The sequence below is a fragment of the Lagenorhynchus albirostris genome, chromosome 13 (assembly GCF_949774975.1).
Source record: "Lagenorhynchus albirostris chromosome 13, mLagAlb1.1, whole genome shotgun sequence".
In the NCBI taxonomy this organism is placed as follows: domain Eukaryota; kingdom Metazoa; phylum Chordata; class Mammalia; order Artiodactyla; family Delphinidae; genus Lagenorhynchus; species Lagenorhynchus albirostris.
In genome coordinates, this window is record NC_083107.1 from 81,368,731 (window position 1) to 81,394,638 (window position 25,908).

General features: G+C 34.4%; 1 protein-coding gene across 1 annotated transcript in view; it reads left to right on the forward strand.

The window, feature by feature from the left end:
• ROCK2 (Rho associated coiled-coil containing protein kinase 2) overlaps positions 1 to 25,908 on the forward strand; it is a 137,357-nt gene that overhangs the window by 47,016 nt on the left and 64,433 nt on the right. The window contains exons 2-4 of the mRNA XM_060168747.1: positions 6,765 to 6,846; positions 8,078 to 8,178; positions 23,258 to 23,395. Coding sequence (XP_060024730.1) covers positions 6,765 to 6,846; positions 8,078 to 8,178; positions 23,258 to 23,395 — 321 coding nt within the window. The remainder of the gene's footprint in view (positions 1 to 6,764; positions 6,847 to 8,077; positions 8,179 to 23,257; positions 23,396 to 25,908) is intronic.

Sequence of the window (25,908 nt, forward strand, 5' to 3'; positions counted from 1 at the left end):
GGAGATTTCTGAGGTCCGTTGGATATTTGTTGGATACTTGGAAATATGGTACTGAGTACTAGAGTAGAAGTAGATAGAGTTATCATCCATAGAAGATGGTTGTCAGAATAAAGTTCACATATGTGTTTGTTTCGCTAACTACTCCCTTGGAGTGTAGGAGAAATTATGGCTATTTGTGAGTTCCAGTTAAGGATGATTTTATGTTCAGTGTTTTTAAGTAATTTTCTTTTAAACCAGTGATACTAACGTGTCTCTAAATTGATTGACAAGAAATTGTTCCTACTTGAAGTACAGTTATTGCCAGAAATTGATCAATAAGCAGCGGAATTTTGTATGAAATGATAGTTGGTAATCGGCGTTTAGAAACTTTAGATTTGCCTAAACTATTATTTTTCAAATTGTTTTAGCAATGAGACCTTTTCTCTGCCAAATAAAAATTTATAGACTACCAAAATGTAAAACAGACCAAAATATAGTGCATTAGATTCCCTTACCAAGACTTGCTCACTTCTTTTATTTGTAGGGAAGTGCACATACAGTGGACAAAAGAGAGATGGGACAGATATTGAATCTAAAAGGTTTTAAAAGTTTTTCTAATTTTTAGAAGTGTTACTAAAAAAAAAAAATTCCCTCAGATGTGTAGAAGAAATACTGCTTCCTGGGTAAGGAGGAGGTACACCTTGCTTCTATAGTTCTATTGAGAAGAATATTTTGCTTTTTCATTAAAAGTAGGTGGGCCAGGGACTTCCCTTGTAGTGCAGTAGTTAAGAATCTGCCTGCCAGTACAGGGGACACAGGTTCGAGCCCTGGTCCGGGAAGATCCCACATGCCGCGGAGCAACTAAGCGCCTGTGCCACAACTACTGAGCCTGCGCTCTAGAGCCCGCGAGCCACAACTACTGAGCTCGTGTGCCACAACTACTGAAGCTTGTGCGCCTAGAACCCATGCTCCGCCACAAGAGAAGCCCCTGCAAAGAGAAGCCCGCGCACCGCAACGAAGAGTAGCCCCCGCTCGGCGCAACTAGAGAAAACCCGCACGCAGCAACGAAGACCCAACGCAGTCATAAATAAATAGATAGATAGATAGGTGGACCATTGAGTCTGTACAGCTACATAAGTAGTCAGAGGGAGAAAAGAGCATGTGCTTTAAAAACAACCACCAACAACTATTTTTGTTTTGCCGAAATGTTCTTCACTGTTCCTAGTGGTAGTTGTATGGGTAGCAGAAAGAGCTACTTCTGATTACAAGTTTTGCTTTTGTTATGTACCAAAATGGCTCTGTCCCAAAACACTTTTCCATTTCCTAATACATTCCTTTTCCAGTGGGGGTTTTTATGAGAATTAAATGAGAAAGTGATTCTACTCTGTCTGGCACAAAGTAGGGGCTTAATGAATGTTGATTTCCTAGTGTGATTTGTGGGTATATATTTTTGCCCTTTAATTTTCCTGTGAACTTGGTTTGTAAAGTACTTGATTGTGCCTTAAGAAGTTCATTGTTTAGATTTGATTAATATTTGCCTGGAAAACTGAGGATATTATGTTTGTGAGTATAATGGATGTGATACTGAAATATTTTCAGTGATTGTTTTTATGTGGGATATAAAATGAAAGAGTTAAATCTCTGTAGTCTTAAAAAATATTAGTGAGAACTGTAGTGACATATCAAATAATAGTGACATGTCTAATAATAGGGAAGGACAGTTTTGTGTTTGAAATTCTGTTAATTCCATCTCAGATTCACTCAGCAGTGCACTCTCCTTTACAATTGCTGGATTGGTTTTAAAAATAACAAGAAACCTATTTTTCTTTACTTGGAAGATGGGATACAGAATTTAAGGTTGTATGACTCCGCATGACCCCTTCCCTCCCAGCTTCAAACACAAATAAGGATTTAAAAGTGTTTGGAGGATAAGTCTCTATAATAGAAAACCTTCATTGAAACTTAGCAAACTTGGGGAATTTTTAACTAATTTTTGTCTCATACTTCCTCTCTGATGAAGTAGACAGTATATTAGATAAGATATGTGAAAATGCCTGAGAATAGTGATGGCATACAGGTTTTTAAATGTTTTACTGTTTATTTGCCCTGTGATGTTTTTATCTTGTCAGTTAATTGATTGTTGTCCAGTACATCCAAAACAGTTTTAATGATGTATAACACACACACACACACACACACACACACACACACACAGAGAGAGAGAGAGAGAGAGAGAGAGAGAGAGAAAAGTATATATACTATATGTATTGATATATAGCATGAAAGGCTTAAGATCAGTGGGAACTGTATTCTTTGTTCAGAGGTTCCCCTTCCCCACAATTCAGAGTTCAGGTTTTAAGCAAGTTTTTGTTATAATATTCCCTTAACTGTTCTAAATATGAATATTACTCTCTTAGACACCTATTACTTCATTAATGTACCACCTATATTGTTTTGTAGAGAGCTTTAAGAGCTGATTTTACTATAGCTATAGGTAAAGATTCATAAAAGCAAACCAGAAAACAATTCTTACGCTTTGTTAAAGTAGCTACTCAAGCTTATGGTGAAGTTAACATATATCACACAAAATATGTGCAATACATTTTCACCCATTACTCTTTAATTTCTTACTTTCCTAGATAACTTTTTTTTTCCTTCAAATATTCTTTTTTGATAGGGGACAGGATAAATTTAGTTTGTCATTAATTTGGTTGACAGATCTTAAACTAATGTACTTACAAAGCTATATTATAAAATAAGCATTAAGTATTTTATTTAACTGATATTGATAAATGATAGCAGATTAGTTAATATTACTTAGATTTTTCTAGGTGAAATAGAAAGTTTACTATAAAAAATAATATGGCGTATACATAAGATTCAGAAGGTTTTCTGCATGCATAGAGGGTGGCTTTAAAATCTATGTTTTATACGCTAGCGATGGATTTGTTTGGCCCCACTGTTTTTACTTTTGTGTTTGTATTTGGAGTTGTAATAACAGAAGGCGAAAATGTAAATATTACAAATTCATTTACATGACACTTCCTGGTCACTTATCTGTACAGCAGATACACAGAAATATGTTTCCTATTTTGTTGTCTTAACTTTAAAATGTGGATATTGTTCAGTATTCTGTTAGAGGAATAACTTTATTAACTTTAATTTCAGTAATAAAGTATAAATGTATCATAAAATTCTGATTCTGTCACTTATAAAATGTATTGGCTGGGGCAGGTTTTTTAACCTCTCTAAACTTCAGTTTCTGTACTTACTAAATGTGAGTATAATAATAGTACCTAGTTTATACATTGTTGTGAGGATTAAAATGTTGATTGGTTGAGCTGTGCTCAGCACATGGTACAAAGTAGTCAAGAAAAGTTCCTATTATTAATAATAAATACTGTATTGACCTGTGTAATTTAGTTATAGTTTTTGGTAGATAGACCGTAAGGTATCACATAACTTATGGTCAGGTTGAATGCTTGGTATTATTTAGGGTCTATGAATGTGAACTCACAGTAACATCTTTTTTTTTTTTAATTTGGCTGCGCAGTGCGGCTTGCGGGATCTCAGTTCCCCGACCAGGGATTGAACCTGCACCCTCATCAGTGAAAGTGCGGAGTCCTAACCACTGGACCGCCAGGGAATTCCCAGTAACATCTTAAAGGAGGTTTTTGTTTTGTTTTTTAAACATGCAGCAATTATAGAAAAACAAGTGCTAAGAAAGTGGTGCACGGTGGTTTGGAAACAACAAATTTATGATCTAAATAGCTTTTATAGAAGCCACTGATGATCTCAAAGTGTCTAATGTCTCAGTCTTGATTTACTTGACTTACCAGTCATATTGATTTTGTGGATCACTCTCTCCCTCTTTGCTACATGCTTCACCTGGCTTCCAAGGTACCACAGCAGTCTCGATTTTCTCCCTCCTTTACTGCTTGCTTCTCAGGCTCCTGTACTCCACAATCTCTTAATAAGTGGTGTATCCCAGGACTCAGTCCTTGGTCCTTTTTTATTTGTCTACACTCACTCCTTTAGTGATCTTATCTAGTTTTATGGCTTTAAATACCACCCATATACTCACAACTCATAACATTATGAAACTTTCAGCTAAAAGATAATTTGCTGCATTTAACAATTGAAATTTCTGGAAGGATGTCTCCATCATTTTGCTTATCACTTTAGACATTCCAGGTTGGTGAAGTCTTTCCAACCTCCTTCCTTTTTTTTCTTTTTCTTTTTTTTCCTTGGTGGGTGCATTTTATTTGGAGATTGAAAAACAGTTAGATATTTAGAAGCAGTTTATAGTGAGAGTAAAACCAAGTCCAATACTTCATTCCTTCTTGGCAACTAAAGTATAAAAGGCTCTGTGTTCAGGAAAAGTTAGGAAAATAGGCCATTCTGTACATACTTTTTTCCACCATGACGATTGTAATGGGAAAAATTGGATGTTGGCTTGTACCTGTTTATTCAGAAAGAGAGTAGGATAAATCACTTTTCTCTCTACTGTCCTCTGATGCTAACTTTTTACGTACAGACAACCCAAGTCAGTTCCAGTATTACAGCTGATTCACATATTTTAAGCCAGTGATACTAGAGATGCGGGAGATCTGGTAACTGGGCAAGTTCTGGGGGCTTAGCTTAAGATTTACTTGAAAGCTGTGTCTGCTCTACCTCTTTATGCAGTTTCATATGAAACTTGGGCAATAAGATTTTTTTTAGTGTCTTTTTTAGGAGCTGGGATTTTCACTCCAGCTACTGTTTTAAACCCCAGTAATCAGTCTGGTTTTCGCCCATTACCACATTTAGGTTCTTTTAATTCTCAGTTATTGGTCTTATTGCTTTCTGCCCTGAAGTCCAGTAGATCTTTGTGACTTTAGCTCCTACATTGCTTAGCATTTTTCTTTCTCGTTCTTGAATATTTTGTGGTGGTGGTGTTTTTTTCCTTTCAGTGGGGCTATGACTTTTAAATGTTCTCGTGTCATCTCTGTGCATTTGAAAGTAGGGAAAGGGACAAATAGTGTTAATTTTCTTCATTGCTTTGAAGTTTTAGTTGTAGGCTTTTCTTTAATATAAGTTTTATTCTTTTAACCGTTTCTTAGCTTTATTATCACTTTCTATGAAAAGAATCACAGTTGAAATCACAAGACACTGAAAAAAAAATCTTAACCTCCTAAGGTTTATATGAAACTGCTTAACGAGGATGGTCATAGACATGGGCTTTCATTCAAGTCTTCAGGTAATCCAGCAACTGTAACTCAGTATCAATTTTGTGTACTGAAAATACTAGTATCTTTTAAAAATTGAGAATTTGTTTCTTAAAAATTGGTACTAAATAGAATAAGTTTCAAATGTAAAAATTTATAAACATAGAACCTCAAGTATAAATGTAAATATATAAATATGTATTACCCCTACATTATCTTCTGATGTAAACTATTAGCAAATTAAGGTATTAGTATTATTCAAAAATAAATATTACCAAAATACTTAATGCACAAATGAAATAGTATGTGATCTTTAAGAAATAGTTTTAAAAAACCAAAATAGTATTATTGTTGAGTTGAGCAACTGTTCAAGTGTTCCAACTGCTGAAAAAGCTCTCTGACTCTACACTAGTGGGGTATATTATGGGAAAATATTTATAAACTTTCCAGATTTTTTCCTGTTTATTTAATCTTTGTGTAACTCTATTTCTCTGTGATAACTTTCAGTTCTTCTAGAATTAGTAAATTAAAAACTCAAGTTACCTTTCTAAGTTTTGCATGTAATTTTCCCCATATTTTCTCCCTACCCAGATCCTCAAAAGTTCTCTTTATTACTGTTTTGTTTTCTGTAATCCTCCAGCTTCCTTCTTTCCCCTTCCAAGCTTCCACTGGTGGTTGAGATGAGGGAGATGAGTTAAGTATATTGAACCTCTAAGATTTAGGTAGTATTTTGCTACATCATTTTCTAATAGCAAGACTTGGGCATGCCAAAGTCACTTAATCTCTCTGAACTTTAGTTTATTTTTTAAATGAGAATATGTCCTTTCTGCCCTCCTCATTTACTTGGGGATGAAACAATATATGCACTAGTGTTTTAAAAATACTGTTTTCTTCACAAGCATATCCATTAAGTAATTTGTGACTTGGTTTGTTTCTTACTAGTTTTTTTCACTCCCACCAAGATATATGTATGTACTTTTTCATATTTTGATTATAAATTTAATGCATGCTTGTTGTAGAAAGTCTGGAAAATACAGAAAACTTACAGAAGAAAATAGAAACCTGAACAGTGCATCATCCTGTTTTCATGTTTTTAGGGGAAATTTAGTTTTGAGCCTGAATTTCCTGAGGGTAAGGATAGTTAGTGTCTCACTTATTTTTAGATTTTCTATTCTTTGTATACACTAGGCACAAAATTAATGCTTGTTGAATGAATGGGAACTAGTCTGGGTGTATTTCTTAAAGTCAAAAGCTTGGTAAAATTTTACTGGACATTGGAAGAGAGAAAAGACGTCTGACTAGCAAAAATAATAGTGGATGCATATTCTAAAATGACGTTTTTCTCTTGGCTAAAAGTACAATGGAAAACATGATAGGGTCAACCCTAATATTCTCTGGCAGAAGTTAGGAAACTATTTAAAGCTATTGGATATGGTGCCACTGGGGGCAGTTTCATATCAAAGTGGATTAACATTTACTCAGTGAGAACAAAACAATAAAATTTAAAGGCTTTTTATCTTGAATGCTTGAAAATTGTAACAACTTTCTTTTTTCTCTTTTTATTTTTTTGTTAAACAGGATGGCTTAAATTCCTTGGTCCTTGATTTGGATTTCCCTGCTTTGAGGAAAAACAAAAATATAGATAATTTCTTAAATAGATGTAAGTATGTGTAAATTTCATATTTGATCATATGACTCTACTTTTTTTTTTTTTTTTTGCGGTACGCGGGCCTCTCACTGTTGTGGCCTCTCCTGCTGCGGAGCACAGGCTTCGGACGCGCAGGCCCAGCGGCCGTAGCTCACGGGCCCAGCCACTCCGCGGCATGTGGGATCTTCCCGGACCGGGGCACGAACCCGTGTCCCCTGCAGCGGCAGGCGGACTCTCAACCACTGCACCACCAGGGAAGCCCTGACTCTACTTCTGATAGAGATTTATGTTTAATTAGTATTATTACAGTCCACAAACTTTTAACTTATTAATTTTTTTTGTTTGCTATTTGATTTATTTAAATACTAATATTCTTTATTTCAAAGCAGAATTGCCAAATCAAAGTATGTAAAGTAGGTAAAGTTCAAGATTTTGATTAAATTAAGATTGCTTGGAATTTCAGGACAGGTCATTTATGGCAGTTCCAAGAGAAGTTTTTAATTAATGTTAACAACTCTAAGACTTAGCTTTACATTATCCAGAAGACTTAATGAGCTTTATGTTTGTATAAATGTAGACATTTCAGTCTAGTTAATGAAAGATAATGTGATAACAGTTATTGCCATAAACGTAGTAACTATTAATATATGCCAGTATTGATGTTGCAATGAAGTTGTAAATGAAGTTGAATTCTGAGAATAAGAAATTCTCAAAATAATTATATACACTTTATGTGAACACAGTATGCTCTTTAATTTGGAATTAATCAGAGACTAGGCTGTTTTCCTAATTAAAAAATCTTATCTATAGTTATCAAATCTACAATATGTGATTACTGTTTTTCAAAGAAGTAATCTACCAATATTGATGATTGAGATTAGCCTTGTGTACTTTCATAGCAGCTTTCTGCAGTGATTCAGAGTGTACTCCAGGATTGCCTGGATCGTCATAGTTTCAGCTGTCATATAACTTGCCAAGCAACAGAGTCAGAAACAGAATAGTTTAACTGCTACTTTTTGGTAGTCATTAATGTGTTTATATGTGTTAAGCCAGAGAGTTTTGTCCTTTGATGTAAAGTGTATGTGTCTTAGAGTTTTAAATAGCAACATTTAAAAATTGACGGACTTAGCTGGAAACTAAGCCCAGTTTCTTGAAATAAAAATTTGTTTACAAATATGGTGATTATTTTAAAAGGTTGCTTATCAATATGGTGATTGATATTATGGTGATCTTTTTACTGTAGATGAGAAAATTGTGAAAAAGATCAGAGGTCTACAGATGAAGGCAGAAGACTATGATGTTGTAAAAGTTATTGGAAGAGGTGCTTTTGGTGAAGTCCAGCTGGTAAGAAAGAATATGTTTTGTTCTTTTTATTATTTCTTTTAATGACATGGTTTTGTGAAACATTATCAGTGGCCCTTGAGTAAATCTAATTTCTGTGTCCAACCATGCCAGAAAATTAGTTTTATGAGCTTGGTCAAGTCATTCCATCTCTGAGAGCCTTAGTATCTTCATCTATAAAAAGAGATAATTGTGCTATAAATACCAGGTCTTTTCCAGCTCTGAAACACTGGGATTTAGAATAAGGCCAACTTGGCTTCACTCATGATCTGCCTAGCAGTTAATATTCTTCCGGAACTACTGTGTTTTTATTTAGTATGTTCAGATTAATAACATCTCTGCTTAATTAACTGAGATTTATTTAGATATACGAGAAACCCAACAAAGGCATTTTAATAACTGAAAGTAAATATAAAATTTACCTTTGTAGACCAAAGTGGTAGCACTGGAAATACTTCTAAATGTTTTCAAATATTTCAGATATTTTCTTTATATTATTATATGAAGAACTATAATGTAATATTCCTATTTTCATCACCCGAATATGAAACTCTTCTTTTTTTCTTTCTTCTTATAGTTAAACTATGGAGTCAAATTCTGTTTTTAACTTAATAGTGCTTTATTCATGATGGAGCACCAAGAAAAACTGACTGTGTGCCAGCATGGGCTTCTCTAGGAACAAGTCATGACAGACTAACCTTTTGTCTTTTTCTCTTTCATTCCCTCTTTCCTTGATAGGCTTATTGAACTTGCAGATCAGGATAGTGCAATAGGTGTAATATATATCCATAAGATATTTGAAAAAGTTTGACATACTTGAGGATGATATGGAGAAGTGTCAACGAATAAGCATATGGATAGGGAGCTTTATAACTACGTTAGTAGCTGTATTCTAAGGAGCCCGATGAAGGCATGAATGGTTCCTTGGACAGAGATCTCCAAGGTCAGGTTTTAGGATTCTTTCCTCTCCTATTAAACATTTTATTAATGACTTGTATGGAGGCAATGGTGGCATGTTGAATAACTTTGCAAATGAGTTACAACTGAAGTATGAAGATGAGCCAAAACCCAGAAATCATCAAATGGGGAGGTCATTAGCCAGATAGAAGAAGTGAAATTTAACCGGAATAATGACCAGTACTTGGATGCGAAGAACTCAAGGAATAGATTGCTTAACAGTGATTATGAATTAAAGAACAATTTTCCTAAATGTAAACCAGGCAAAAGTCATTGGTGACGTGGCTACCCAAAATAGTAAGGTTTGGACTGCTGTAATAAATTTCTAAGATAATAGAGATAAGGTTTTCTCTAATTTGAGATGACTGGGCCATACCTGGCATATTTAATCCACTCTAGATGCCCTGTTGCCCTGTTTTAAAAGGGACGAATAATGCTCAGGGACTTGAAATAATGCCATCTGAGGTATGGTTGAAGGAATTGAGATGTTGATTGGGAGTAGATTTGAAGAATGGGCTGCCTTTGAAAGTAATGAGGTTTTGTTTTTATTTTTGTTCTTAGTCAGTGAAAGTGCTGAAGCTTCAGCTGGTAGAATGCTCTAGTGGGTAGGGTGGGCGATTAGATTACATGACTGTTGATATGACAGTTTCTATAAGATAGGGAAATTATAAAGTAGTTGAATCCTAGCTCTGCCATGGTCAGACTCAAAAGATCATGGTGAGTTCAGGCAGATTTCTCAATCTCTCTGAGTTCCAACCTGTAGAATACAGATAATAACAACTATGTTATGGGGGTCGTTATAGGAAACTAAATGAATTAACAAAATAAATAAGCCTGGTTGTAGTGTTCTCTGAGTGTTAACCATTATTATTATTTAGTATTTGATATAGGAGTCATACTATTGTGTGCATGTTTCAAATACAATACATGTATTTGAAACAGGCACATTGTTTCTTCATACTTATTTCATTGTGGTTAGGGAATAAACACTAGAATTTGAAGTTGCATTTTTGGGGGGAAATATGACAGACCTTAACTTGTCATGTTTTTGTGTCAGGGTAGTCATTGTTCTGTGTTAGATTAATTTGATCATTAAAGTTCAATATGTTAAAGGAAAGGAAAACATAGAAACAGAGGCTTTTATTTTTGTTGTTAATTTCCATCCCGTATTTCATTTTGGCCACAGGATATGCAGAAACAAAGTCATATGTTTTTAAAAATGAAAAATATTTTAATGTTCCACTAATTCGATGCCCTGACCTGAGAGCTTGTACATGTTTGTTTTGGCTTAGTTCTTGGTTGTTACCTTAGGCAGGGACTCTGAAAAAGAAGAATGAGATTGAAAAGGGAAAAGCCCAAGTGCTTCTCCCATAGCCTTTTGAAGTTGATACGTATGTGGAAGATAAGTTAGTTAGGCAGATACGTAGGGAATGTTCCATATTTGGCACATCTTTATGATTATTTTTTCTACTCATCTGAAGAAAGTGTTACAGTAGTAGGTGCAAGTGTGTCTTCCCTTGTGAAATGCTTTTTCTGGTCAAGTAAAAATACGTTGTCACAGAGGACCTACCAGTCAATTTCCACGAAGAAAATTCTTACTGTAAAAGTATCTTTGGTATGTCACAGCAACTGTACCGCAGTATAAGAGCTAGAGTCCAGACTACCTGCGGTTGAATTTAGACTCTTTTACTGTCTAGCTGTGACTTCAGACAAGTTACTTAATCTCTCTGTGCTTAGTTTCTTATCTGTTAATGAAGATAACAATAGTGTTTATACCTCATGAGATTACTGGAAGAATTAAATGTGACAATATATATAAAGCATTTGGAACAGTTCTTGGAATATATTCAATAATAAGTGTTTAGTAAATGTTAGCAATTAATTGTCAGACATAAAACAGAGCATTTATCTATATCCGTCAATGAAATAGTTAATCAGGATCTGTTATGTTCTAGGAGCTGTGCTAGCCTCTAAAGATACAGTAACATAGCCTCTATCTTGCTGAAAGTGGTAGTTTTGTGGAGGAGATGAACAATTTTACTTTAAACAAGTAAAGTTTTTTCAGATTACAATAAATGCCATGAAGGAAAAGATCTGGGTGCTATGAGAGAGAATAATGGAGGAATGTGCCTTATTCAGACTGGGCAGTTAGGAAAGGTCTTGCTGTGAGAAAGTGACATTTGAGTTAAGTTAAAGGAGTTGGCCACATGAAGAAGTGGGGATGGAGTGGGAGTTAAAATACAGAAGGAACACATGTGAAAATGTCAGAGTCAGGAGAGTGACAAGTCATTTAATTTATTTGGGTGTAGATTTCCTCATCAGAAAAGGCATTTCTTGTGGATTGAAAAGTTCTATAATCCCTGGAGGGCAAAATTTGTTCAGCTTGTTGTCTTTTGTCTTTATTTCCCCTATCTACAGAGGAGATGTACATTTATGTTTTTATATCATGAAAGGTCCACAACAATGGATGGTTTTATCTAATCTCCCTCTTGTTTTTGGATTCTACTCTTTTGGAATATTTTATCACATCTCATTTCGATGGAACATAATATGAGTCAGTATAGTATATTGATTAAGAGCATGTACTCTGGTGACTTCCATGGTGGTCCAGTAAGACTCTGTGCCTCCACTGCAGGGGTGCAGGTTCCATCCCCGGTCAGGGAACTAACATCCCACATGCTGCGAGGTGTGGCCAAAAAAAAAAAAAGGTGAATCAAGGATTTTGAAATGAATTTATAAATAAATGTAAAACTGGCTTTAAAAAAAAAGAGCATGTACTCTGGAGCTAGACCTCTCAACTACCTAACTTCTTTGTGACTTAGTGTCCTCATTTGTAAAGTGAAGATAATAATAGTTCATTATTCATAGGTTGCTATGAGTATGAAATGAGCTAATATATGGAAAATATCTAGAATAGTATCTGACACATAGTGAATAGGTAATAAATTGTAGGCTAAAATTGGAGCCTGCTGGAAAAGCAGTTAAGGTCCTTTTAAAGATTCATTTACTAATTTCACATATTGGCTTAACAAAACATGTTTTTATAGTTAAGGTAGTAATGTTCAACTTTTAATAGATATTTTTGCATAAAGTACTCTGGTACTGTGGAAAAACAGTCAAAGCCATCTACTTTTGTTTCTGTTCTATGGTATGCAGATTTCCTGTCATCAAAGGTTTCATTTCTTTATCTTGGAGTGGCACTAATAATAGAACTTTTATAAGAGGTTTTTTGAGGACTAAATTATGTTATACATATGTGGTACTTACCATGGACGTGGCACATTGTAGGTATCAAGTAAATATTAGCTGTTGTCACTATTGTCAGTTTCTGTGGATTTATGGCATTAAATGAGTTTTAATTTTGAATAAATAATCAGAAGTCTTGTCCTTACTTTCATATATATTTATGTATGTTAATCTGCTAGGGCTGCCATAGCAAAATACCACAGACTGTGCTTAAACAACAGAAATTTATATCCTTACAGTTCTGAAGGCTAGAAGTTCAAGATCAAGGTGTTAGCATGTTTAGTTTCTTCCAAGGTCTCTCTCCATGGCTTGCAGATGGCCACCTTCTCACTGTGTCCTCACATGGTCTTTCCTCTGTGCATGCACATCCCTGGTGTGTCACTCTGTATGTCCTTCATCACCTCTTCTCATAAGGACTCCAGTCAGGTTGGATTAGCACCATCCCTAACTCCCTCTTCTTAATGTAATCATGTCTTTAAAGGCCCTGTCTCCAAATACAGTCGCATTCTGAGGTACTAGAGGTTAGGGCTTCAAAACGTGAATTGTGGGTGAGGGGGACACATGATTCACCCCACTACAGTATGTATGTATGTATGTATGTATGTATGTATGTTGGGATGAACTTTCCAGTGAGATAACCTTTTGACCATGGTATGCATGCTTACTTTTTTTGTTTATGTTTATTAACTTGGACACTAATTTTCTTTTCTTTGAAAAAGAAAGTTATAAATTCTAACCTTGCAAATGCCTTCTTAAGGTAAAAATACAGTCTTCCTCTCTATTAGTAGAATATACTTTGTTCTTCAGATATTCCTTTGGTTAGTTGATTAGCAAATGTTTATTAAATGTCAAGTATCATTATAAGCATATAAGTATCGTCAACACATTAAACAGGTAAACTACTCAGACAAGGCACCTTTACATCCATGGAGCTTTTGTTTTGAAACTGTTATAGTTTCAGAAAGAAATTGTGGTCTAGGTTCTAAAAGTAGAGTTATAAATTAATCTTCTTAAATGTAATGCATATATGTTAGGAATTACTTATATGTGATTCTTTATTCGGGTGAGATGTATAAAAACAAGTTTTCATGGTAACAGTGGAAATATTTTTATTTTGAAGCTATATCTTATTATTTTGGAGTTTGGAAACCTTTAATTGGTTTTGCGATATTGCCTACTCATTCTCCTTAAGAAAATATGACATTAAATTTTTTCTTGGTGGTTTTATTTAAAGCTCCACAGATTAATATATGAATGTATTCTCATTCTCAAAGGTCTAAATTACTTAGAATTAGGTAAAATATGAAAATCTCTATCATGTCTTCTCTCGATTCCCATTTTCAAACATAAAGGTAACCAGCCTGTTGGTAATCTTCTAGTGCTTTGATAATTAGAAATATTTGGGGACTGTTGCAAAACTAGTGTCAAATTATTTTCAGTGGATATTTATATTTTATTCTAATTATTTTCATTCTAGGAAAGTTGAAACCTTTCTGTATTGAGTTATAAAAATTGCATCAATGCTAATTTTTCTCTCTTGAAATTAAAAATTATTTTATTTATATATCAAATATGTTCATAGTAGAATAATAAAATAAGCCAACATTATACTTTTTAAAATCACCTGCAGTCCCACTACTGAGAGATAACTACTTTTATTACTTTGATGTATAGTTTTCCAACTTTTCTGTTTCTAAAGATATGTGTAATATATGTATATTAAGGGACCATATTATGTACATGGTTTTACAACCTGTGTTTTATTATGCAGCAGTAAATAGTAACACACACTTGTATAACAGTTACAACATGCCAGGCAGGCTGCTAAGCAAGTGGTATATAGTAACCAGTCTTTACAACAGTCTTTCTAGATGGTATAACTGCTGTTATTCCCATTTTACAGATGGGGAAATTCAGGTAGATAAGATAAATGACTTGCGAGAGTTCACACAGCTGCTAAGTGGTTGAACTGAGATTTGAACTTAGGCAGAGGACTCCAGAGTCCATTCTCTTTGCTCTATGGCCATAACCAGTTTTCTGTGCCAATATAGACTTTGTATGTAATTTTATTGGCTACATGGTGTTTCACTATCATCTTAATCAACCTCTTACAAGTATTTAGTTCTCCTTTCTTGAAACACCATTTTTTCTACATTACTGGCTGTTCCTTCTCAGTTTCCTTAGTGGTTCATTTTCCTCCTGACTTGTAAGTATTGTAGTTCCCAAAGGCTAGGCTCTTATTTTTTTTGATCTGCATTTTCTCCCAAGGCAAGTTCATGCATTCCTCTAACTTTAAATACAATCCATGTGATGTCAAGGCTCAAATTTATAGCTACTGCTCAGAACTTTCTACTTTGCTCACCAAACTCATATTCATGGTAGCTTATTTGACAGCTCCATTAAGATGTATCACAGACATCTAAAATATGTGAAATTAGAATGCTTGATTCCCTCTCTAACTTTGCTCTTCCTTCCATCTGTTCCTTCTCTTATTTTCCCATCTTAATAAATAAATGACTCTAGCATCAACCCAATTGATGCTCAAGCCAAAAAATTGGGAGTCATTATTGATTTCTCTTCCCCTCATTTCTTATATTTAATTTTTCAGTAAGTCCTGCTCATAATATTTCTCTAGTCTCTCCACCTTTGGGGGGGTATTCACTGCCATCGCCTTTCTCCAAGATATCCTTTCATTCCCAGTCAGGTATGAGGGCCTACTTTGTGTCCTGCTTTGTTTTCTACTTCTGCTAACAGTTTCACCATTGTACTATTGATTTTGGATCGGGAAGTGCTGATGGAGAAAATACCAAGACTGGATTTACTAAATCTTCTGCAGATTCATGCTCTCCAAGCTCAGCTGAACCCACATTACTATTTGGCAGACTTTTTTCCCCATACTTCATAGCCTTGTATTTTCACATACCACTCCTACCCCAATAAGGGTATAATAGAATCAACTATGGGGCTTTTCTAACATACATGCTTTGTTTCATTTTGTTTTCTTTATTTCCCCACTTCTCTATAATGAGATACATGAAGGTGGGAGGTATAGATCTATCTAATACAAACTGCTGCCAAATTGACCCTTCTAAAATATATTCATTGTATCTCTCCTTTGCATTTCATGGCTCCCTTGCCTACTAAATGAAGCATTGAAGTCTTCGTCCCGGCCTTCTAGGCCCTCTTATTTAAGATATCACCAATTAATCTTTTTAACCCTTATTTTCCATCATGCTCTCCTTTCTGAGCAGGCTACTTATTTCAGCGCATGCTCTCGTTTACTTGTCTGTTCCTCCAAAAATGTTGTTTCACTCACTCTCAGTGCTTATTTTAAAAGAGAAGTTTCCTGATTCCTTTTGCTTTCCTTCCTACCCTTTGAGTGTGCCCTCTCTCATCTGCATCTTTTAATTATGATTGCTTTATTTAATTTCCCATATTATGCCTTGTGCTGTAGTTTATATGTATACTTCTTTGAATCTTTTTATATTGTAAATTTTTTGAGGGCAGGAACTGTGTCTTTTCAGTACTTTTGGCATTCCCATGAGGAGTTCATAGCTGTGTGTCTGAAAATAGTTCACCTGTATCTGGGAAGATGATCTTCTTTAGTCAAGTACACAGTTTAGTAGGAATATCTGTAGAGCAGCAGGGAGAAAGGGGGGAACCCTCACCATGGAGCCATTTGTTAATTCAGTCTTGAACATTGGTAAAGGACGTGTTTGTGCAGCTAGATCATATAAGTGATTGGATTTTTCTTGTCTTTTTATATCCTGTACAGCACAGAACCTGAAATGTAGAAAGTTTTCATTGATGTGAATTGACTGTGATTATTCCTGATCCCTGGGCTCAGGTGCTCCCTGGGGATCCAGAATGCTAAGGGGATACAGATTCTCAGTGATAGAACTCAAGGCTGATATGAGATGAAGATCTTGTTTTTTGGTGTTTTTGTGTTTTTTTAAAATCTCCTACTGGCTTGCTCTTAATTTAAATGGTTTTAAACTAAGGTTTTAAAGTGGAACCAACCAGAAGGAAAGAGTGTATGGGAAATGATTCTCTAATACTTGGCATGTGAACTCAGATTTTTTAGTCCTTTTTGGAATAAAACAGGCTCCTCGCTGGTTACAAGGTTATTTCTGATTTGTATAAATTATCTCCCTTCCTCCATGTTTTTGTAATTCCTGTATTCCCCCATTCAGTCTTAGCTGCCACAACCAGACCTGGCAGAAAGCAGGACACGCTTTTCTTGTGTCTTTAGTGGAAACCTCAGCAGCACACAATAACTGTTCCAGATCTGTCAAATAGATGCATTGGTTCTTTTTGTAAAAATAATCTATTGTAATTTTTGATATTAAAAATAAATTTTAAAGCCTCAAATGGGGCATTTTGGTTAGAATGATTTCCAAAAGTTTTTGTCCACAGTGCGCTAGGAGATCTAGGTCCATTTTAGGACTTTTTCAAACATGTCTCTAGCTACACTTAGGAATGTTTCATCTACTTAAAAAAAATTTGTTTTAAAGAAGTACATATTAGCTATAAAAAGCACAAATAAGCAAATCTAAAAAAATAAAAATCCCTCAGAATTCCATCAGCTGAGATAAAACTGTTAACTGTTTTGACCCTTATTATCTTTTTTTTCCCCACATACGTATAGTCAATTAGCTGGTACTTTTGCATTCATCCACTTTTAAAATTAGAAACTAGGAATATAGCATTCTTTTCTCTAACAAATAGAGACATTGGAAGAGAAGCAATATTTTTGTCCTTCAGGTAATCATGGACTAGTGACATTGGGGAGACACATGTAAAGTTTCATAACAGAATGAACTGAGTTCCATTTGTCTGTGGTGGAATTAGCTAACATTTTCATTGACTATATTCTGTGTGCTAAGTATTTATATTCATTATCTTGTTTTATCTTTTCAACAATTCTGTGAGATTCTTAAGTAGATGAATTCAGTGAAATTTAGAGAGATTAAGTGAATTGGCCACATAGTACATAAATAGTTAGGACTTTTGCCCAGGTTTGTTGACATCTACATCCATGCTTTTAAGCAGTACTCTCTGCATTGTTGTAATGAATTGCTACTATATCTATTTATCCATCCATATTGAATAAAGGAGAAAGAGCTAGAGAACAAAGGGGAGCGTACAGAGATGCTGAGGAAGATTATAATAGAATCATTCAGAAGGAGACATCCTCACAAGGAAGGTCAGTGGAAACCAGCTTTCCTAAAATAACAGTGCTTTACTGTAGTACTTTGTAATACTAGTACTAATGTATTTTAAGGTATGAGGCAGACGTTTGGCATGAATACAACTATTGCCTCTTACTGTTTGTTCTGTAGATAAAGTCAAAGACTACAAGCTGGTGGTTCCTGACTCTTGTGTTATGAGCCTGTGAAGTGTTCTATTACAGTAGTTTAAATGAAATTCAGGCCTCATTACCTAGAACATCTAACCAAAATTGTCTTTATTTATTAAAAGTTTTATAGATCTCATAGCTATAATTTTGCTGAATTTGTTAAATTGGATAATTCAGCATTGTGCCAACCACTAGGCAGCCTCACAAATGAAAGTTTGTATTGTATTCTGTTCTTAAAGGAGCTTATGAAGCAGACATGTACACAACTAATTTTGATATTAGATTATTGTAAGCATTTTGGACAGAAAGGGAAACAGTTTTGCATAAAGAATCACCAAGAATAAAGCACCAAGAACAGGCATTTTTCTCATGTTCAGAAAATCATCTTATGCCTGTGTTTTTGTTTATTTGAATGAACGGCTCTTTTCTCTAGGTTTGTTTTTGTTAATTCATATATAAAAGATTAAACGTAAATAAATGTTTAACTCTTTCCTACTAGCTGACAAATATCTTTTAGTTTCTGTTCATAGCTGTTCTTCATAGCAGAATTCTTAAAACTCTTGTCATGGTCTGAGTCAAGCATAAATAATATTATGGTATAAATTAATTGGCTTTTACTGTTATATGATTGCTTTTTCTAATGAAGTTAAGATAACACTGAAATCCGATTTATTCTTAGAATAAGTGAACATTTGAAGAATGGCATAAATACAGAAGAGAGAGTACCTTAGCTGTCTCTTTTTAGTAATGTTTTAAACTTTAAAAAAAACCTACAACATTTTATTAAAAGCATTGCTGGAGTGAGCATTTGCTTTGAGATAATTTGCTAAGTAAGAAGCTGGTCTATCTACTGTGGAAGGGATTTCTACTTTTAAGACTAGGGTTCTTCATACTCTAATCCCCCACCCTCCCACCCATGTTTTCATATTGCTTTCCCATATATTTATTTTCAACATTCTATAAATGGCATAACACCATATAAATCAAAGGAATTGTTTTTCCAGTTTAGTAATTTAATATAGAAGATGGATATAATCTGTGACCCTCATCATAACTTATTTGGCCCTTGGCATATAGGATTCTTTTCATGTAAAGTTACAGTGTATCAAAACACTTTAAATTTCAAAATATTTTAAAATACTTTAAATTTCAAAGTATTTCAAAATAATAAGTGATATAAACCATTGATATAATAACCTTTCTAATTATAATTTGATTAGGCAGTTTTCATCCTGGGCTGTGTTTTCTTTCTATCCATATTGATGTTTTATTTATTTGTTATATAAAGTACTGAGAAGGGATGTTAAAATTTCCAGCTGAAATTAGGATTTGCCTGTTTCTTTCTTTAGTTCTGTCAATTTTTGCTTCATGAATTTTTTTTTTTTTTTTTTGGTGGTACGCGGGCCTCTCACTGCTTTGGCCTCTCCCGTTGTGGAGCCTGGACGTGCAGGCTCAGTGGCCATGGCTCACGGGCCCAGCCGCTCTGTGGCATGTGGGATCTTCCTGGACTGGGGCACGAACCTGTGTCCCCTGCATTGGCAGGCAGACTCTCAACCACTGCGCCACCAGGGAAGTCCTGCTTCATGAATTTTTAAGCTTATTTATTAGATACGAACATATTTAGAATTTTTAATGCCTTTCTGATGAATTATTACTCCTTTTATCTGAATTATCCCTTTTTTCTCTTTGCCTTGAAGTCTACTTTGTTATTGATATTGCTCTGTCTACTTTCTTATCCTTGCTGTTTGCATGGTGTATCTTTTCCTATCTTTTTATTTTTAACCTGTTTGATCTTATATTTAAAATATATGAGGTTAGGTTTTGCTTTTTAATTCTCATAATCTCTGCCTGTGAATTGTGTGTTTAGTCCGTTTATATTTACACATATTTCAGACTGTTTAAAATTGTCTTGTAGGCCCTTAAGTCTCTATTCATTTTCATTTATTCATTTTTCTCTTTATTCTCTAGATTGATTTATGTTCAGGTTCACTGACTGTCCTTCTATCTCCATTCTCTGTTAAGTCCTTCCAAAGAATTTTCCATTTTAGTTATTTTTCAGTTATAGAACTTCCAATTGGTTCTTTTTTTAGTTTCCATTTCTCTGTTGGTATTTACTTCTGTTCACTCATTGATACTATTTTTTCCTTTTTTTCTTTAACATACTGTCTTATACTGTCTTTTAGGTCTTTGGACATATTTATAAGAAATATTTAAACTATTTGTTAGCTAAATCCAACATCTTTTGGGGATGTTTGCTATTGACTGCTTTTTTCTTGATGATGAGTCAACATTTTCCTCTTTGCCTGTCAGGTAATTTTAAAATTATGTACAGATCCTTTTTGATATGTGATAGAGACTCTGAATTTTGTTATTTTTCTTTGACAAGTGTTGATTTTCATTTTAATAAGATGTCCAGTTACTTGCTGATAACCCTTAACTTTTGGAGCCTTAGTTTTTTACTTTGTAAATATAGATGTGTTTAAAGACCAGGTTGTTTCCCAAGTCCTTTTAAGGACTCCAAACTCTACTCCCCTTTTGATCTTTTAGGGTTTGGTATTACAAGGCTATGTTAGGTAGTGCTAGAGTAGGCCTTGCTTTAGAGCATGGTTCTTTCTCCCAAGATGTCTCACCTCAATGTGCAGGAAATCATCAAGGTTACTCCACTCTTTATTTGGCTGGAAATTGAATGTGCCTGCAATGCTGTTTAACATCTGGTGTCTCTGTTTTGTTATCAACCCCGTAGCAGTTGCTCTCTGGCATACCTTTGCTATTTCCTCTTTGGATAATCCCTACCTTTGTTGAGCTTACATTCTAATATGGGACTCAGACAATACAAGGAAACAGCATCAAAAAATTGCAAGTTATGGTATCTTCTCAGAAGAAAACCGAGTTCTGGGGTGGAGAACAATGAGTCTGTTTCCCCCATGTCTGCAGTAACTTCCTTCACTGTAGTCTTGAACCCCTCAAAATCGTCCATGAGGGTTGGAATCAACTTCTTCCAAACTCCTGTTAATGTTGATATTTTGACCTCTTCCCTTGAATCACGAATGTCCTTCTGGCATCTAGAGTGGTGAATGCTTTCCAGAAACTTTTTAGTTGCCTGTACCCAGATCCATCAGGGGAATTGCTGTCTATGGCAGCTATAGCCTTACAAAATGTATTTCTTAAATAATAAGACTTGAGAGTTGAAATGACTCTTTGATCCATGGGCAGCAGAATGGATGTTGTATTAGCAAGCATGAAAACAACATTAATATCATTGTACATCTCCATCAGAGCTCTTGGGTGACCAGGTACATTGTTAATGAGAAATAATAATTGGAAAGGAATCTTTTTTCTGAGCATAGGTCTCCCCAATGGGCTTAAAATATTTAGTAAACTATGTTGGCAACAGATGTGCTGTCATCTAGACTTCATTGTTGCGTTTATAAGGCATAGACAGTAGATTGGCATAATTCTTACAGGCCCTAGGATTTTCGGAATGGTAAAGGAGCATTGGCTTCAACTTAAAAGTCACCAGCTGCATTAGCTCCTAACATGAGAGTCAGCCTGTACTTTGAAGACAGATATTGACTTCTCCTTTCTAACTATGAAAGTCCTAGATGGCTTCTTTTTCCAGTATAAGGCTATTTCATGTACAGAGAGGATATGTTGTTTAGCGTAGCCACCTTTGTTAATTATCTCAGCTACATCTTTTGGATAACTTGCTGCATCTCCTACATTAGCGCTTGCTGCTTCACCTTGCTCTTTGACATTATGGGGAAAGTTCACGGGCAGCCAACTTCTGCTAGCTTCAGACTTCTCTTCTGCAGCTTCCTCACCTTTCTCGGCCTTCATAGAATTGAAGAGAGTTAGAGCCTTGCTCTGGATTAGGCTTTGGCTTATGGGAATGTTGTGGCTGGTTTGATCTTCTATTCAGACCTGAACTTTCTCCATATCAGCAATAAGGCTGTTTTGCATTCTTATCATTTGTGTGTTCACTGGGGTAGCACTTTTAATTTCCTTCAAGAACTTTTTCTTTGCATTCACAACTTGGCTAACTGGCGCAAGAGGCCTAGCTTTCAACCTCTCTTGGCTTTCATCATGCCTTTCTTACTGAGTCTAATCATTTCTAGCTTTTGCTTTAAAATGAGAGATGTGCGAGTCTTCCTTTCATCTGAACACCTACAGGCCATTGTAGGATCATGAATTGGCCTAATTTCGATATTGTTGTGTCTCAGAGAATAAGGAGGCCCAAGATCAGGGAAAGAGACAGGGGAACAGCAGGTCAATGGAGCAGTCAGAGCGCATAAAACATTTATTGATTAAGTTTGCTGTCTTATATGAGCATGGTTTGGGGCACCCCAGAACAGTTACTGATCACAGATCACTGTAACAAATGTAATAATGACAATGAAAAAGTCTGAAATATTGTGAGAATTACCAAAATGTGACACAGAGACATGAAGTAAGCAAATGCTATTGGAAAAATGGCACCAACAGACTTGCTCGACACAGTGTTGCCACAAACATTCAGTTTGTAAAAAATGTAATATCTACAAAGTACAATAAGTCAAAGTGCAATAAAACAAGGTATGCCTGTAAAAAATGTCAGACCAGGGTGGTATCAGTGGAGGTAGTTAGAAATGGTTGGATTCTGAAACTGTTTGAAGGTAAGACTGATGTGATTTACTGATGAGTTTTTATGAGCTATATGAGAAAAAGAGGAGCCAGAGGTTTTTAGCCAGAGCAGTTAGAAGAATGAGGATGCCATTTACTAAAATAGAGAAGACTATAGGAGACATAAATTCAGGGGTGAAGTTTTGGAGTTCAGTTTTGGTCATCCTACTAGATATCCAAGTATAAATGTTAGCAGTTATTATTTATTATTAATTATCCAGTAGGTGTTAACTTTTATCATTCATTAAATATTTATTGGCTCTGTGGTAGAGTTTGCTATGTTATATTCTAGGATTTAAATGATGGTCAAAAATGGACACTGTCCTTGCCTTTATGGAATTAGCAGTCTAATGAAGAAGATAAGAATTGATCAAATAACCATATTATTGGTAGTTTTTCCCTTAAAAAAATAAACTTTTAAGTAGGATATCTAGGAAGAAATAAGGATGACTTAACAAATAACCCTTGATATCTAAATTTATTAGGTTCTTATGGTCAAATCGTGATGGATACATGTATATATCTTACAAGTTTCTCATTTAACAACATCTTATTCTTAAAATTGGTTAGCTTAATTAACATGAGGGAATGAAGCTTCATGAATTCAGTTTTATTTAGATGAAATGAGGTAGTTATATATTGAATCTAGCATTTAAAGGTATTGTATATTTCATGAAATATTTAGGCTGTGGGGAATTTTCTCCTCTCTTTCATTAAAAATGTTATGTTTTTACTTAGTTAGCTAAGGATCATTTTGTTTTGTAACTAAAGTCTTTAAGAACAGCATTATAGTATGATCTGTTGTTCACCATTTTCTCATAAAATGAAAGAATTAATTCTTGTGTTTTGAAAAATCAACAGGTTCGTCATAAGGCATCACAGAAAGTTTATGCTATGAAGCTTCTTAGTAAGTTTGAAATGATAAAAAGGTCAGATTCTGCTTTTTTCTGGGAGGAACGAGATATTATGGCCTTTGCCAACAGTCCCTGGGTGGTTCAGGTAAGCATACTAACTTTTCTAAGTTTATTTCCCCTTTTCATAAGTGCTTATTATTTGTAAGAATTGATTTTGCATGCTGAAAGTCCTATATCTCATTCACGTAATGACAGTGCAGTTATTTTTTAATAAGATCTGATTCATTACACTTGTTTAATCTTCCAAAATAGTATGTTATATAGACATGACATGTAATAATTGTTGTATAAAAGCAAGTGTTACTTGCAACTTTCTCTTTTTTAATTCCTTTATAAAGAATTGGATTGATTACCAATATGCCATTGTTCCCCACCTACTCTTTCTCATGATTTACATAATAGGAACAATAATCAGCTTGTCTTGAAGAGGGGGAAAAATTCTACATTAAAATTTTTGAAAATTCTCATATTACCTATAATGTAACACATTATTGGGATTCCTAATTCAGCCTTTTATTTGACTGTGAAGTAAGGAATTTACTTGGTTACCCAGTAGTACAGGTCACAGAGGAAGGACAGGATAAATACTTTATTCTTTCCCTGTATTTACCAGTTTTCAAAGTAAGGGATTAGTTTACTTTTATCCTCAAAGGTGACCAATTTTGGGAGAAGTATCAGTTTAAACTCATGGACTTAAAACCTATTTGATGTGTTTCAGTCCTTTATCTTATTCATACTCAAATTGTGACACCTTTAGCAGTGATCATGTTCAGGTTGGCACTGAGTCCTTTTGACAGAGCCTTAGTTAGTCTTCGATAGCTAGCTTGCCGTCTTGATACATAACAGAGTGTTCCAGACCTGTCTTGTACATTTTCTGTCCTTCACATGGAGTTAACCTTGCTTGTAGGTCCATCTTTTGTACATGTGTGAATATTTCTTTAGAAAAGATTCCTAGCATTGGAATTGTCAGGACATATGGTGTACACATTGGACATTTTGTTTGATATTGCCAAATTGCCTTGTAAAGAAAGTTTTTTTACAAGTTTATATTACACTCTAATTATCCAGTAGATGTTTTATTTCACTAAATTTTTAGCAAATGCTGCATATTGTAATTGTTTTAAATTTTTATTTGTTGCATCCTTGAGAAATAAGATGTTATTGTGTTAAGTTGCATTTTTTTATTATGAGGTTCAGCATATTTCATATGCTTATTAGTAATTTGTATTCCTTCTCCACTGCTTATCCCATTTTCTAATGTGTTGTTTTGCTTTTTTAAAATTGGTTTGTTAGAATGTTAATACATTATGGATATTAATCCTTTGTTATATATGTTGGAAATATATTCTCTTGGACTACTACTTGTCTGTTGTTTACTGAGTTTTTAAATTTAGATGTAGTCAAATCTGTAGACTGCATATTTTAATTTTTGCTGGCAACACCATCCCCATCCCTAAGATGGGGAGTTTATAATCCCCAAGATTATAAAAATATTCTCTTGCACTTTATTTAACTTTTTATATTTTTACTTTTTTAGGGGGGATGTTCTGTTTCTAAGTCACTAGGAATTTATTATTTTTATTATGAAGTAGGATTTCTTTTTCCCAAATGAGTAGCCAATTTCCCCAGTGCCATTTGTGGAAAAGCCCATGTTTTCCCCAAGCTAAATGAAAGGTCCTGTATATCATTCATGTGTATTCATGTATACACATGAATTTCTCTTTTGGATTGTTTGCCATTACTTTGATTTGTTATTGGTTTATACACTAAAATCATTGTTTTAATTTCTGTAGTTTTTCATTTATTTTGGTATCTGGTAGGGCATGTCTTCTCTCATTATTCTCCTTTTATAATAGTTTTTTGGCAGTTCTTAAAATTTTTCTCTATAAAGTTAGAATCAGCCTTTCATTCTGTTAAAAAATACAGTTAAAATTTTGACTTGCATTGCTTTAATTGGTAGGCTTTTTTTTGGGGGGGGGTTGTTTTTATTATTTTGAACTATTAGGTCTTCCCATAACAATAAGAGTAAGTCTCTTTGTATAGAGATTGATCTTCAGTAAAGCCGTATTACTTTTTTCCCCAAAATAAGATCAGAAGAAACTTACGTATAAGAAAATAATTTTTAAAATATGTAGATATTCAGAAAAAAAATGTAGATATACAGAAAAAAATAAAATTGGCTCAGTCTTTCAGTGTAGCATTGAATAGTAGAAATTTTTCATCCTTATCTTTTTTTTTAAAACTTCAGTGGGTAGAGCTCTGATAGTTAACTATTAAATCTGATGTTTGCTGAAGCTTTCTGGTTAAGACAGTAAAGGATTTGGCCTGCCCATCTGTTCTTAGCTTATCAAATATTTTTTATCAGGAGTAATGTTAAAGTATTTGAAATGTTTCCTTCAGCATCTTTTGAGATGGTTTTCTTGCTTAATCTGTTATTATAGTACACACAAAAAATAAATTTCAGGGTAGTGTAAAATCTAAAGTAAGTGCTATTTGCTGTAATATGATATTTTCAATAGAATACCAAATTTGACTTACTTACATTTTAAGTAATTATCCATCTATTTGCATAAGTGACATATGACCTTTAATTTAATT